Below are 14,882 nucleotides of genomic sequence, written 5' to 3' on the forward strand. Positions count from 1 at the left end.
CGGATCACTTTTGATATATAGGTGTGGCAGACTTTGTTCATCAAAACTAGCACTGCTCCTTGCAGCCCATTAGAATCCAGCTTGATTTGCAGATCCTAAACAGAGTCTATAAAAATTGTGGAGGGCTGAGGAGCAATTCCTCTCTAAATCTATAGTTCAGCTAAGCCTTACATGACATCATTGAAAGACAATTTTGTTTATGGTTCCAAACACAAATCACATTTTTCCCACCACATTCCAGGTAAGGTGTGGCAGGAAGTACTGCTATCCACAGCAAAAGGCACAGACAGCATCCCACCCGACACTCATGTGGGGTTGATCCTTCAAGGAGCCCTGTAATCACACTTCAGTGAGAGCTAACAGAGGTCACTCACAGCCAGGAAGCCCAACAGAGATTTCCTTTATCCTGTATCTGCGTTTTAAGTGATCAACACTCTGCAACAACACAGACTCTGAAAGGCTCAGTCTTCACTCTCTAACATTTTAGGAAGGCCTCGGCACTTTGTAGGATTAGACACATACTTGGCAGCAAATACCAAAACAACAAGTAAGTGTTGCCAAAGTCAAGCTGGTAACACATCTTGCATGGTCAAGGCTCTGTGTCTGTGCTAACACATTCATCCATGCACTCCTATCTAGCAGATTAGTTTACAGCTTCCAGTTAACAACATTCACATTTTGAATATGCTATGCATAGTTTTAGTTCCAGTTTGTGCAGGTGTAAGAGGAAGACTAGTATATAGTTATTTAGCTTTTTCACCTAAAGATTTCTCTTTTTCGACACGCCGGCCAAAAAGGCAGCGGTTCCTCACAGAAGGCTTCCTGTTGGGGAGGCTGGCTGCCTACCTCTGACTTCTTCCCCAATTCCCGTGCTGCAACCTCTGGCTCCTATTCCCAGCCTTGGTGCTCGCCGGCCTCTCCTAGGCATAAACATTTCCCATAACTGGGTTCCTTGTTTGAAGAACTGGAGCCCAGGCGGTGGAAGGCTCAGCCCACGAAGACTGTCTTCACAGAGGGAAATTAAAAAACGCTGCTTCTTATTTACCCATTTCCCCCTCTCCTGCTGCTGTCTCTGGCAGAGCACAGCGAGCTGCACTACAGAGCTATTTCAGTCGTGTGACTGTAAGACATACAATGAAAGAAAACCTGTGCAGTTTGGTGGCAACACGTCCCTTTGAATCCTCAGGGTGAGTTAGGATAACCTAGCTTGGTTCCCGACTGCCTCCATTTCCATTATTCAGCTGGAAAGTGTTATTATCTGCTCTGGTTAAGGGTGACAACTGTGGCAAGCACCGTTGATTCAAGCTGAATAGAAAACAGTTACATTAAATAGTCTTTTGGTTAGTAGCAGCCGAAACAAGAGGAGAGAACAGAACGGCTGTGTGGGCACCGCGGCAAAACCACAATTTTGACTTGTGTGTGACAGCTTGAAAGAAGCTGTGTCACCACAGCAGTCCGACAGCACTACTGCCCCCATTTAAACAACAAAAGGACTTAAAACTTCTGTAACGCTGAGTGACGACACCGCCGGCTCCGCCGCACGTCCCCTGCCGCTCCCCGCAGCCCGGTGTCACCGCGGTGCCCCCTGCCGCCCGCAGCCCCGCACGGCAGCCTGCAGCCGGCTTCGTGCCCAAAAGGTTTGCCTCTGCTCTTGCTGAGACCGTTTCTTAAACTGATGTTAATTTTTTTTTTCCTTTTAATTCTAAGCCGTTGGGATTTCTGATTGTTGGAAAGCGGTTTTTACATTTTTTGGTAGAAAGAGTGCGCTTGTTTTCATCTTCCTCTCGTTGACAGTACTGCCCCTCCTTCCTGAATTTACTCGCAGTCCCGTTCATGAAAACTTATAAATGTGACAGTAAATAATAACACCGCTCCTGTCCCCCAGCGTCAATGTCCTGCGTGCAAGGGCTGACGCCACACGAGGTAAAACTGCCGCAGAGTGCCAGTAACGAGTAGGAGAGCTCACAGAGGGGGGCCATGGCATGGCATCATGCTTGATTTTCACCCACACCCGGGCGTTTCAGGGGTGTCATTTAGCACCTCTGCGAGCCTGATCTTTTTTATTATTTTTTTTACTTATCCCCCGCGAGGAATTTGAGCGCAAGTCAAATTTGGGTCACAAGAATTTGAGTCGCATTCATTAACAACAACAACAAATAAATAAATAAATAAATAAATAAAAGCCCTTAGCCAACACCGTCGGTGGATCTGTTTTTATTTATTTAAAGCCGCACAGTTTTTATTTAAAGCCCCACCTCCCTCCCCTTTAGCCCTCCCCTCACAGCGCCACGGCCACCGTTGGCGCCTCCCGCGCCCCGTTGGCTGAGGTGCCCGGGCGGCGGCTGCGCATGCGCGGGGTGGCAGCGGGCGGGCGGCGGCGGGAGCCGCGCGGGCTCCTCCATCCCCACCCTCCCCATCTGCTCCACGGGCGACCGTTAACGGCCGCCAGCCCAAAATGGCGGGCAAGGAAGGTAGGGGCCGGGCGCGGGGGGGGGGGTGGCGCGGGCGGCATCCCTGAGGAGATGGGGAGGGGGGGGAAGGCTGCCGGCCCCCGGCTCAGCCCCTGCCTCCTCTCCCCCCGCTCCTAGCGCTGGAGGACACGGTGGAGGAGCGCGTCATCAGCGAGGAGTACAAGATCTGGAAGAAGAACACGCCGTTCCTGTACGACCTGGTGATGACACACGCGCTCGAGTGGCCCAGCCTCACCGTGCAGTGGCTGCCTGACGTGACCAGGTGAGGGGACGGGGCGCTGAGACCCCCCGCAAGGCGCCCGGCTCTGGGGTTGTTTGTTTGCCCTGCGGCTTCTGGCGCCGTTAGCCGTGCCTGCCCGAAAATAAAACCGCCGGAGGTTTGGTAAAAAAACAACCATCGCTTGCTTTGGACTCCTCCTTGGGAGCCTGTCGTAGTTTATTGTGCTTACAGCGGTCAAAACCCTTTGGGTATGTGGAAGCTTTGAGGAAGAAAGTCATAATTTGATACTATAGGGAATGCTAGCTTAGCAAAACTAAAGATCTCTTGAGGTGTGAGGGGATAAATCTTTACCACTTTATAGGTAGGAGACAACAGTCTTCTATAGCGAATTCTCCTCAGAAAATGAAGAAACAAACTCAACTTCTTGAAGATTGTTTTTCTTAATTTGCACCACAAATTATTCTGTAGAAGCCGTATCATCTGTCTCTGTTTTCTTGTTTGTTTTGTTGTTGTTGTTCCCAGTTTGAGCTTATTTAAGGGGTTATTCTCCTGGTAAGGCTGATGTTTGTGCCTGGCTTGCTGTTGACTTCTGGTATTTTAATTTTCCCATTTTTCCACCTCCCTCTTGAAGTTGTATGCTTGCCAGTTAATTTCTTAAAGAGTTTTGGAGATGAGCATAAGTTCTGTTCATGCATCAGCTAGTATAGAGTTTCAGTTGTCAAAGTACCCACTCAGGACTCCAGCTGCTGTAAACTGGATACAGCCAAGTTTTCAATTATCTTACACGTAAAGTTCATGGGATAATTGGAGGATGGTCACTTCCCACTCTAAAATTCCACCTTACATAAATGATAGCTTATTTAGTGGCTAGATAACCAGTTTTGTGTACCAGAATGTTTGGGGGAAGATGTTAAGAGATGCGAGCTAACTAATCATGACATGGAGAAAATGGAGTGGGGATTTGAGGGTGTGGAGCCCTTATGAGGAACACTTCTGCTTGCCTCGTGTTTTGCAGATTGACTTAATGTTCAGTTTAAAACCTGGTATTTCCAATTATCCAGTGTCAAAATATGTAAGCCATTTAAGGCAAGGACTGTCTCTTTGTATGGCACCTGACATGATGGGACACCTGTTCCTGATGCAAGTAAGTGTGCGTGCATTCTGTGTGCATTTCTTCTTTGCTGTCAAAATGTATGTATTGCATTACACCGCCTTGGAAGCGGTGTAACAATACCTACAGTGGTTTATGATTGCTTAAATGACTCCCGCTTGCTTGGATTCAGACAGCCTAATCGTTTTTTTTTTGCTTTCAAGATTGCAGAAGCTGCTTGTTCTTGACTGTTCAAATCTTTCCTTTCAGAAACAAATGACACTGCTCCTCCAGCCTTTTACTGATTACCAAATATTGCATTTAACTGCCAGAAGAGGAGTTTGATTCTGGTTAGGCAGGTTTAGTTTAAAAACAAGCATCTGAAAACTCTAATAAAATAGTAACCAGTAAAAGCTTATAAAAGAAGTAACTAAAATATGTTGCCACTTTTCTCAGTATGTGTGTCTTATAGAACATAGCATCAATGGCTTTCTAAATCAATACTGTACAATTGCTAGGAGAATTAAAGATAGAAATACGTATTAGTATCACCCTGTAGCTACTGTGCAAATTTCAGTTGTCCCATTCGAGTAACAGTGGCAGTTCTTACTGACTTGTATTGTCACGCTGGGCTAGCTGGCTGTATCACTGGATTGCCTGTGTCAGAGTCCACTCTACTGCACAAGTCTCTTGTGACAAAGTAAAGGATCTCTTATGTGAGTCTGTCTTTTTTTAGCTCCCCGAAGAAGTTTGGATCTTGAGTGCTATTGATGCTAGCTCTCTAGATTCCAGAACTAAGCATGTAACTTTATTCCATTAATTTATTATTCCAAACAGGCCAGAAGGAAAGGATTACGCGCTGCACTGGCTGGTTTTGGGAACACACACCTCTGATGAACAGAACCACCTGGTTGTTGCAAGAGTCCAGATTCCCAACGATGATCAGTTTGATGCTTCTCAATATGACAGTGAGAAAGGAGGTGGGCAGTGCATGAGTTCTTAAATTGTGCTAAAGCACTAATAGTATTAATAACTGTCCTGACAAATGGTATTCGAACTTCCTGTTAAATACTAAAGCTGGTGATTCCTTACCAGTTCAAACTAATTCTAGATCGTTAGCGGCAAGTAAAAAGAGGGAACTTATTATTTTGGAAGAATTTATCTGATGCTATGATATGCAATCCCTACTAGCATTTCTGCCCACTTTGTTTGTTATGATGAAAACTAATATACTTCTAACAGACGCTAAAGCTCTGGACGAGTTTGTGTCAGAGAGGATTCAACACACCTCAACTGTCAGTAGTGTTGTGCCATGTGCTGTGTGTCTTTCATAGGCTTTCCTGTATTGTTATGTTGGGATTCTTACTGCTGGTTCTTGAGGTGGGAGAGAAGCCTGAAATGCTCTTGAACCCATTTTAAGTAGTAGATATGATCAACTGACTTCTTTCATGACAAATGTAGAGTTTGGTGGCTTTGGATCTGTGACTGGCAAAATTGAAACGGAGATCAAAATTAACCATGAAGGTGAAGTAAACCGTGCTCGTTACATGCCGCAGAATCCCTGCATCATTGCTACAAAAACGCCGTCTGCTGATGTGTTGGTGTTTGACTACGCTAAACATCCTTCAAAACCAGGTGGGTCAGACTCATTGAAGTTAAGCAAAATGCCTTGTGCGGTGAGTTAAACTTGTATTTAACTGTAACTGGGAGGAGAGGTGATGGGCTCTGCAATCAGAATATGAAGCCTCAGATCTTCAGTGACTGTAAACATCTGGTTATGCTTAATGCCCTCAATCTCCAGAGCAGCACTCTACTGTGAGGCGGATGCATAAAATATGATTATTGTGACAGAAACAGTGATAAAGATGCTCTCATGGATTGATGTACAAGAAACAAGTAAATGAAGGGAATTTCCTCTCTTTCAGACCCAAGTGGAGAGTGTAATCCAGACCTTAGATTAAGAGGGCACCAGAAAGAAGGCTATGGTTTGTCATGGAACTCAAATTTGAGTGGACATCTTCTCAGTGCATCAGATGATCATGTAAAAAACACATCATTTCCCCTTTAAAAAAAAAAAAGTATGCTGTAACAGATAATTAGGAAAAAGCTGGCTGAGTGTAACTTTATGTAGGAAAGCTGTATTGTGTTATATTTCTGAAGGTTGTTGGTTGACTTTTGGCTGTAATCAACAACCAGTTCTTTGTAATAGTCTGGGTGTAGTGAGAACAGAATGTTCTTACAGTTTTCTGCTGGAAGAAACTGGTGTGCAACAGCCCTCTAAACTGACTTGGATCTGAGGCCGTAAAGTAGTATGAAACTCCGATCCACTGCACTAACAGCTAACAACTTTTTTTGTGAGCTTTATAAGTAAATCCCAAGGTACTGAAATAGGGATGCTTTTTATAAATTGCTGTTGTGACCTCAGAAATAATCTTTGGGCCTTGAATTTGCAGAAAACTGGTAACTCAGTTGACTTCCCATTTATGGCATACTAAATGTTTCCTTTAAAAAACAAAGTACTGTTTCAAGAGTGTCATCTCTGTTTATACACAGAACATGATCCTTTTTTTTTTTAAAGGTAACACAGTTAAAGTCCAGATGATAATACAACGTGGTTCTTATTTACAGACTGTGTGTTTATGGGATATAAGCGCTGGACCAAAAGAAGGCAAAATCGTTGATGCAAAAGCAATCTTTACTGGGCATTCTGCAGTAGTAGAAGATGTGGCATGGCATCTGCTCCACGAATCTCTGTTTGGATCTGTGGCTGATGATCAGAAGCTTATGATGTAAGTTTGGGTTAAAGCAGTGTCTGGGTAGTACCTGCTGTGTGCTCTCAGTGTACCAGTCCAGAGCACTTGAATTGTTTATAAAAAATAAAAATAAATCTGCAATGGTCTGATGCAGCTTTCCAGTGCAATCAACTATAATAGCGCTTCAAATTCTCTGAAATCTTCATGTCATTTGAAAATAGTTGCAATTAATACGTATATCAGCTTTCTGATGAGAACTGCTTGTGTACAACAGGCAAAAATCCTGAAAGGTTTCGAAATAAAAACTGTAGCTTCAGTCTACTTTCAGTAAAGTAGTCTCTTAAACTAATGTGTAGTGTAGTTTAAAAAAAAAACTGAAAACCTAATTCTTGTTCTTTCTTACTCCCTCCCCCTCCAAACCCTTGACTGCGACAGTTGGGACACAAGATCTAATACAACATCGAAGCCAAGTCACTCTGTAGATGCTCATACAGCTGAGGTCAACTGCCTGTCCTTCAATCCATACAGCGAGTTCATCTTAGCAACTGGTTCAGCTGACAAGGTTTTTACTTGTGTTTACTTTAAATCTGTACATATTCTTAAATGATATTTCTATAGCCATTATAGGAAAATAATGTATTTTCCTTCTCCCAGACGGTGGCTCTGTGGGATCTTCGAAACTTAAAATTGAAACTCCATTCTTTTGAGTCTCATAAGGATGAAATTTTTCAGGTGGGTAAACTTTTTACACAGCCTGTAAGAAAATATAAATTAGTGACTGGGACAAGAACGTAGATTTTCATCTGGTGACCAAGCACAATGAATTCAGTGCTTAAAATTAAGCACTGAATTTTGGTTCAATTAATGCAGACTATTACGTAGTTTCCTTCAACGATTGACAGTGAAGCAAGTAGTCAACAACTTACTGCTATAAAGATATTGGGAGCATGTAACTACACTCAGTAAAGGTAGAAGTTTTCTCTAAGATGTCTTGCTCTGGAGAGAACTTAGGTTCATGTCTAATGTTGTGAACTCTGTCTTTTTAGTAGTGTCCAAGTAGCACTGAATTTTAGGCAATTAAGTTTCATCATAGTGCAAATCTGTAACAATGAAATAATGTTGGTTGCTCAGTTTGAGAAATCAAGAGTAAGGCAATCTATTTGTGCTATAAAATGTCTGATGTACTGGAAAAAACTACTGCATTGAGTCTAGCTGCTGAGAATTAGTGGTCAGGTGGTGTTTATTCAGGCTATCATTAGAAATCAGTAATTGTGCTACAGTCAGGTTCTTTCTTTCAATAGGTTCACTGGTCTCCTCATAATGAAACAATCCTTGCTTCAAGTGGTACTGATCGTCGGCTTAATGTGTGGGATCTAAGGTGAAGAACAATTCCTTTCATTTGGTGTCTATGGACAAATGCTTTTTTTTAAAAAAAAAAAAAAAAAAAAGCCTTCAGACCTGCTTTATTTGGTAGACTTTATTTGTACTGTCTTCTAGCCTTCCTTGCTTGCTTAACTCAGGCCTGGCCGTTCAGGCATACAGCAGAAGCAGCACAGTATTCCTAACGTTACTTTTCTGTGAGGATTTCTTGCAGATAAAATTGTTTTCTGCTGTCTTTAGTGATTTCTGCCTCAGCGTGCTTCACAAGTTAGATTTTATTTCAGTACTGAAAACACAAAACGATTTGTTTTGTATCTGTGGCTTGTAACTTTTTTGACAGTGAGGGAAACCAAAAGCAATAGCAAATTTTGGAAACAAAGGTATGGAACTGGTAAGTTAAATTGATACGGGTTGCAATTTTGATTGTTAATAAAAGGTATAAACTACTTTCTTGCAGTAAAATTGGAGAAGAGCAGTCCGCAGAGGATGCAGAAGATGGGCCTCCTGAGCTCTTGGTATGCTTTTGTTCAGGTTTCAACTGCTGACAAGCTATATGGCAGTATGATGCCTTATGACTGCTACTAAAACTGCAGCAATTCTTGCACCTTCTCACTTAGCCAGCTTTTAATCCTTTGTTGTAATTTGCAGTGGCTTCCTCTGTTCAGTTTTAAAGACAGTGATTTTCAAAGCTGCACTAGACGTCATTTGCAGATCTTCATTTTTGATCATTCTTAGTTTGGCCACGTGCTCGTCAGAAGCTGTCAGTACTCTTACAACTAAAAGTGTGTAAGGCCATGGCCTGAGACTGTTTATCTTGCCTTAGACCAAGTAGGTCCTATGTAGCTAACTTTAATGATAAAAATAAAGGAAGTCCAAAGCTTAGGCTTTGTTTTTGTCTCCTCAGGAAATAAGCTACTGAAAATGCTTATACCTCGTTTTCTCCATTTCCTGTGTAAACTGAACAAGCGCTAGTATAATTAGATGAGAAAGTGGTTATAAAATGTGGCTGGCTTTCATAGCCCAGTCTTGCATGAAGTAGCACCTTTTCAGGGATGTCTTTCAGCTGTTGCTATAACATGAACTGCCGTCTTAAATGCTGCCTCAGCAATTGCATCCATGTCCATAAGCAGTGAATAAAATGTGTTATTTCACACACACCTTCTTTACATCTGTATTGTGAACCTCTAGCAGCACCCTTTTCATCTTTGTGCAGTCGTCAGCGTAACAAATTTAACTTCTGAATCTGGTTTTTAACAGATTTTTCTCTAGAGATGAAATGGCTTGCTGAATGGCTTGTGTTCTTTGTTCATTTTTTTGTTATTGTTTTTAACAGTTTATTCATGGAGGACACACTGCCAAAATTTCAGACTTCAGTTGGAATCCTAACGAGCCTTGGGTGATCTGCTCTGTATCGGAGGACAACATAATGCAGATATGGCAAATGGTGAGTGTCAGAACAGCTCGTGAGTTCCTCTGAAGCCTGTTGCATAAAGGAAACTGAAATGGCTTGTTCTTCCTAGAACAGCTTGTGCCTTCAGTGACTGAAAGCAGTCTTTCCTCTGTATTTCTCACACTACTTGATTGGAGAGTAGGACTTTCAAAAGAAAAAGAGTAAAACAGCCTGATTAAATGCAGCAGATACCTAATTCTTGACCCTGAGACTTAGGTACTAGTTCATGTTAATATTTGTGGCAGTTGGGAACTTATATCTGATACTAGCCAAGACTTGACTCTTTTTTTTTTTTTTGCCTGTTGACTGAAGACTGAACCAAGATGCCTTTTAACTCTCCAGTTTGTTCATAGCATTTTACATTACAAGGTAACTGATCCTGTAAAAATGGAATAAAATCACTTTGCAATAACAGAAGTCCCATCTTTAACCAAAAACATTTATCAGACTTAAAGTTGTGTCACAGGCTAGCCTTTCAGTTAGCTTTAATACCTGTTCTTCAGTTTATTTTGTGTGTTCAGGCTGAGGTTGAAGTATGCCCAAAGAAAGAAATGTTCGTGTTAAGGCTCGTGTTCGTGTTGAATGGCTAAGGCTTATCCTACTGAAATAAAATAACGTGGGAGAGCAACTGCTGAAGTCTGGCCACTGTATGCATATTCTAGAGTTTGGCTGCCCTTTAGGAAAAGGCAGGGAGAGGTCCCCTAATCTAAGGGGGCGATCTCTATATCTTCTTGGTATTATCACGTTTGTTTATTTATATGTTAAGTGTAGAGGTTTGCTTAAAAACAGTTGTCTACCACTTGTAACGTAACGTTTTGTGTCTTTAGGCAGAAAACATTTACAATGATGAAGAACCAGATATAGCAGCAGCAGAACTGGAAGGTCAAGGGACGTAACTTCTCTTCGTTAAGGAAGTACTGGGTGTGACATAGTAATATAATTTGACTACTGTATAAATTGAAAGGGGAAAAAAAAAGTAGAAGCATTACATCAAAGCAAGAATATCCTTAATTGGGCACAAAAAGGTTGTATAGTCGAGTTGTCATGGGATACCCTTGGTTATTTGGGCACTTGGAGCTATTGTATACTGTACAGCAGTTAGCTTTTAGGGAAAACGAGAGTGAATACCCATGTCTATATTTTTAAACAAACTTAGTGGGTTCCTGTAAATAAAACAGTTAAGTCTTCACTTTTCCCGCAATGAAATTGCAAAAAAACCCAAGTTTTTATTAATATGTAAAAAGAGCTTTTCACTTTTACATAACACTTTTGGATTGGCTTTGCATAAATAAAATTTATTAAGTAAAATGTGTTTAATTATTGTCTGTTAACGTGAGGTAAATGTCGTCCTGCCTGAATATAAGACCTCATAATAGAAAGTAAATGAGACTATTTTCTGTAATAAAGGTATATAAATTTCATAATGCATCTCATAACTAGAGGTCTGGGGCCACGAGGTGTGTTGTTGATGCAGAAGACATGGAATAGGTAACTATATATTTATATTCTTAAGGGAGATTTAAAGGAGTAGGAGTTTTGATGTAACTTTTCGTGGTCTGCATGGGAATGCTGTAGCCTGGATGCTTCCTAGGTCTAGTAGCTTAATATTACATTTCATTAAGAGCATTGATGCTTGGAAGCAGGGTGGGAAGGAGCAAAATATGGATTCAACAAGTGACAGAATTAATTCTCATGAGACAGTTGGGTACTAGTGCTGTACTATTGATTAATGGTTAGCCAAAGCTCGCCCTCTTCGTGATAAATACGACAGCTGGAACTTGACTAGACAGCTGTGGTTCAGCGTCTTGTTCCTCAGGAAGATGTGCTTCTGTATACCACGGAGAGCTAACTTCCTCCCGGCATGCCTTCCGCTCCTTGTCTCCCTGTGGTGGTACACAAAGGCACAGCAATACAGCTGGACAGTGAAGACCTCGCTAACTTCCTTGTTCAGTGCTTGGTTAGTGGTCTTTCAGCTCAAAGAGTCAACATCTGTTGACAGTGCATCTAAGCAGGCCAGCAGTTTTCTTTCTTGTCCTGCCTCTTGTGGGCTCTGTTGGAGCACTGGAAGTATTCCACAAAGACATCTGAAGGGAGCTGTTGCTGTTGTGGAAGTTAGTTAATTTAATTTGCAAATGGCTGCAAATGATAAGCATTAAATGTACTTAACTTGGTTATGATTTTTGCTCAGGTCCTACTTCCTTTTGACATATGCAGCTTTTGAAAAATAGGAAATGAAGAGGTCAATAGCCTCATTGTTACAGGAAAAAGAGAAAGTGCTTGCCAAAGGGCACGGTAGTGGCTCTTCCAGGCACAGATACTGCTGTGGGCTGTTACGTGGCTGCTCCTGTTGCTGGCGCTCTTCAGTGTTTACCTCAAGACCTGTGGGCTGCTTTACACCAGCACGTGCTGTGCGCTTCATTCCTGTTATTTGTGATTTCAGCTTTGTGCTCAGCTGCAGTTACGTGGCTTGCTTGAGTCTTCTTACTGCCTTACTGACTGGAGAGAGGGGGAAGGAGGGATGAAGGGCTTGTTGCAGCTCTCTCCTCACAGCCCATGTGCTCCGTGTTTTCAAACTCCCTGCCTGCTGTTACCAGGACCTGCCGGAGTTGTAGGCACTCAGATCTCCTTCTACACCTCTTTCTGGAAGGGCTCTTCTACAAGTGCTGCAGGCAAGCGCAACAGCGCTTGAGTGTTCCAGTGGAAGGGGACTTCAGAAGATAGGCTAACATGAGAAGTCACAGCTGCTGGGGGGCAGATGGAGCACTCCCCAGTTAACTCCACTTAACTCTAGCTGTTGTTTTGTTTGTTTGTGTGAGTTTAAACACACTCGAATGTCATGGCCAGGAAGTGGAGGTGAACACGCTCTCTAAGTGTGGTTTTGGTGTGACTGAGATATCACAGGGGGCCGGGGGTGGCTGCTGCTGAAGGCAGCGATCTAACCTGAGAGGGCTGTAGAGTGCTGTGCTCACAGCTCTGCCCCAGCTGGGTGACTCACCAGCTCCAGAAACATCTCAGGCTCCCTACAGAAAGTGGAAGCTGGTGCTTAGGGACCCTGGTGGTGAGTGTTGCTGTAACTTTTACTTCAGCTTGTTCAGGTTGGAACAACACTGTCTCCTGGACAAGGAGGAAAGCCCCTTGAAGCCCCAACGTGTCTGACAAGAGCCAAACAGATGGCTGCTTCTTCGCTCCTAAAAGCTTGAAATGGTTCTATTTTTCAATGACTTAGTTTTACAAATGTGGTAATTGGATAAAATATTATTGTAAAAACATACCTAGGTGATTAGTGGCATACTCTTAAGAGAAACTTCAGTATGGATACAGTGCTGTTGTACATCTGCTTTTAAACAATTAAATACAATCACATAATCATGGAATAGCCTGAGTTAGAAGGGAGCCAGAAGGCTCCTGGAGTTCCCCCATCCCTCGGGTCCTGTCGCTGTCCCCAGAGAGCAGAGCTCAGCGCCTGCCCCTGCGCTCCCCTCATGATGGAGCTGCAGGCCGCCATGAGGCCTCCTCCCAGACACCTGAAATTCCAGTAAAATTCACCTCACAAAGCCCTAGTGCTCCCTGTGGAGCACTGAAGATTCAGGTAACCAGGGGTTAGGGATGCATACACTGCCCACTCTCACAGCTGAAAGGCAAGAGGAAGGAGTGGCAGCAGGATGGCATATGAAAAAAAATATTATGAAACAAAAGGAGATATATTTTTTTCTCGCTTTTTCTTTTTCCCTGTTCGAAGTGCTGCAGTAAATACAGGCTTTATATTAATTTCTTCTCCTTGTGTCTGAATTGTCTTCTGTAATATATATGTTTACACACAACTTCCTTAAACAGTAGCAAAATTTCTTAAGCCTTATTTAGGTCACTATAGGACAGCTTGGTCCCACAGCCAGTTCGAAGAGCCAATGTTTGTTGTGGGAGTTAGTTAGCCTACATCTTATTGGTGCACACCTTGCAGTTAAGTGAGTGAGAAAATGCCACTGGGAAGGTATTTTTTAATTTAAAATCCTATACATTTTTTTGTGTTGCCTGGGTAGAATGTGAAACACAGGAAGGTCATCATTTTTAAGTCTATTTATCTGAATCCTTTAATAATTTCATTTCAAACATTGACCTCCATATTAGTACATACTGCTTATGCACTGCAGGTAGTGGTAACAGTAATGGAATTTGAAGTTTAAAATAAAAGACATAAAATAGTCAACCTGATCAATGGCTACAGTAAGATACTCATTCATTCATGTTAAACAACAGCTACTTCAGGCATACATATTAAATAAGTTCCCTAAGTACTGAGTTACTCCTGAGGGTAGGTATGTGCTGGGGAGTGGAAAAAAGAACAGCACACATTCCATCCACCATCCTTTATTTTCAAGGGAAGTGCAGTTTGGAGACCCACCTTTTTTTGTACTAGCTATTTCCAAGTGCAGACATAACAAAAAATACATAAGGTAACTTTAGGAGTGAGGAATTGCTAATTTAGGGTGACATCCTCATTTGTTCTCACTCCTGCATACATCTTACGTAGCTTTTTCATCAAGGTTATATTTTCTTTAACGTTTTCAGATTGCACTGAGGAAATCTAAATTCTCATCCTTGTTCTGAAAAGGAAATACAAATGACGAAAATAGGAAACAATCCAAAATTACATTTGAAATGTGCTATTTTATTTCAAGAGATCTGTTTTAGGAAGTTGAATAATAAAATATTCAGCCATAAAATAAAGTCAGACTAAATAAACACTTCAAGAGTGGTCAGTAGCTGAAGAGAAGCAATAGTACATGCTTCCAACATGGTGTTGTAATTTTGATTAGTTAGTCATAAAGCCACCACATTACTAGTTTTGGTCCTATTATCACAAATTTTGGTCCTATTATTTTCTTCTCTACAAAGGTTATGGGTTGGGATATAAACTTGAAAAAATAAAAACATCTATGTGATGAATTGGAAGTGGTTCCAGGTAACCTAAACAGGGACAAAACTAAGATAACACATAAAATTACTTCATTTTGTCTCAATGAGACAATAAGCAATTTCAACATTTTTCCTTTACTGTGCATGAAGAACTGTATTTGTTTTACTTGCATTGCTTTTATTATTGCATGCAAGACCTTAAAGTGTCAACTGTTTGATACCAGGCAACTTTTAATATCTAGTCATTTGTTTCATGCCTTTATCCATACTACACTTCAGTATTATCATTGGTGTCCACACTATGTTTTCACTTCAGCCTTGAAATAGCTGGTGAGCTCTACAGGGAATGAGAAATAGTTCATCAACACCTAGTCTTTGGCTTCACAGCCACCACCAGCCAAAGGTGAGAGAAGCTCTTGGGTACCTTTCGTGAAGTAAAGCTTTAGAAGCTGTATTCTTGGTGTAGAATTACGTTGGAATTACATTTGATCCCAGATCATTGTTTTAATAAATCCAAAATAAGATGCAATCTCAAAGCTAGAAGATAAGCAGGTTAAAAGGAAATTAAAGAGTCTTTATAGGAAGCACAATAGCCTTAAATTAC

At 41.8% G+C, this 14,882-nt stretch overlaps 1 protein-coding gene across 1 annotated transcript; it reads left to right on the top strand.

Annotated features, from left to right (window-relative positions):
* Positions 1 to 2,339: 2,339 nt before the first annotated feature.
* Positions 2,340 to 10,672, top strand: RBBP7 (RB binding protein 7, chromatin remodeling factor). The gene is made up of 12 exons (XM_035542200.1): positions 2,340 to 2,471; positions 2,589 to 2,733; positions 4,619 to 4,761; positions 5,243 to 5,416; positions 5,707 to 5,822; positions 6,410 to 6,570; positions 6,970 to 7,096; positions 7,189 to 7,266; positions 7,836 to 7,912; positions 8,372 to 8,429; positions 9,248 to 9,358; positions 10,192 to 10,672. The coding sequence occupies exons 1-12, from the start codon at positions 2,456 to 2,458 to the stop codon at positions 10,258 to 10,260; spliced, it is 1,275 nt and encodes a 424-aa protein (XP_035398093.1). The 5' UTR covers positions 2,340 to 2,455; the 3' UTR covers positions 10,261 to 10,672.
* Positions 10,673 to 14,882: the final 4,210 nt, after the last annotated feature.

Source organism: Cygnus atratus, chromosome 1 (assembly GCF_013377495.2).
Source record: "Cygnus atratus isolate AKBS03 ecotype Queensland, Australia chromosome 1, CAtr_DNAZoo_HiC_assembly, whole genome shotgun sequence".
NCBI classification, from domain to species: domain Eukaryota; kingdom Metazoa; phylum Chordata; class Aves; order Anseriformes; family Anatidae; genus Cygnus; species Cygnus atratus.

Bases quoted from the DNA above. Each gene is read 5' to 3' on its own strand.
- RBBP7 (XM_035542200.1), top strand. The intron at 4,762-5,242 runs GTGGGCAGTGCA...TGACAAATGTAG, and splicing joins ATATGACAGTGAGAAAGGAG to AGTTTGGTGGCTTTGGATCT. The intron at 7,913-8,371 runs GTGAAGAACAAT...ACTTTCTTGCAG, and splicing joins CTTAATGTGTGGGATCTAAG to TAAAATTGGAGAAGAGCAGT.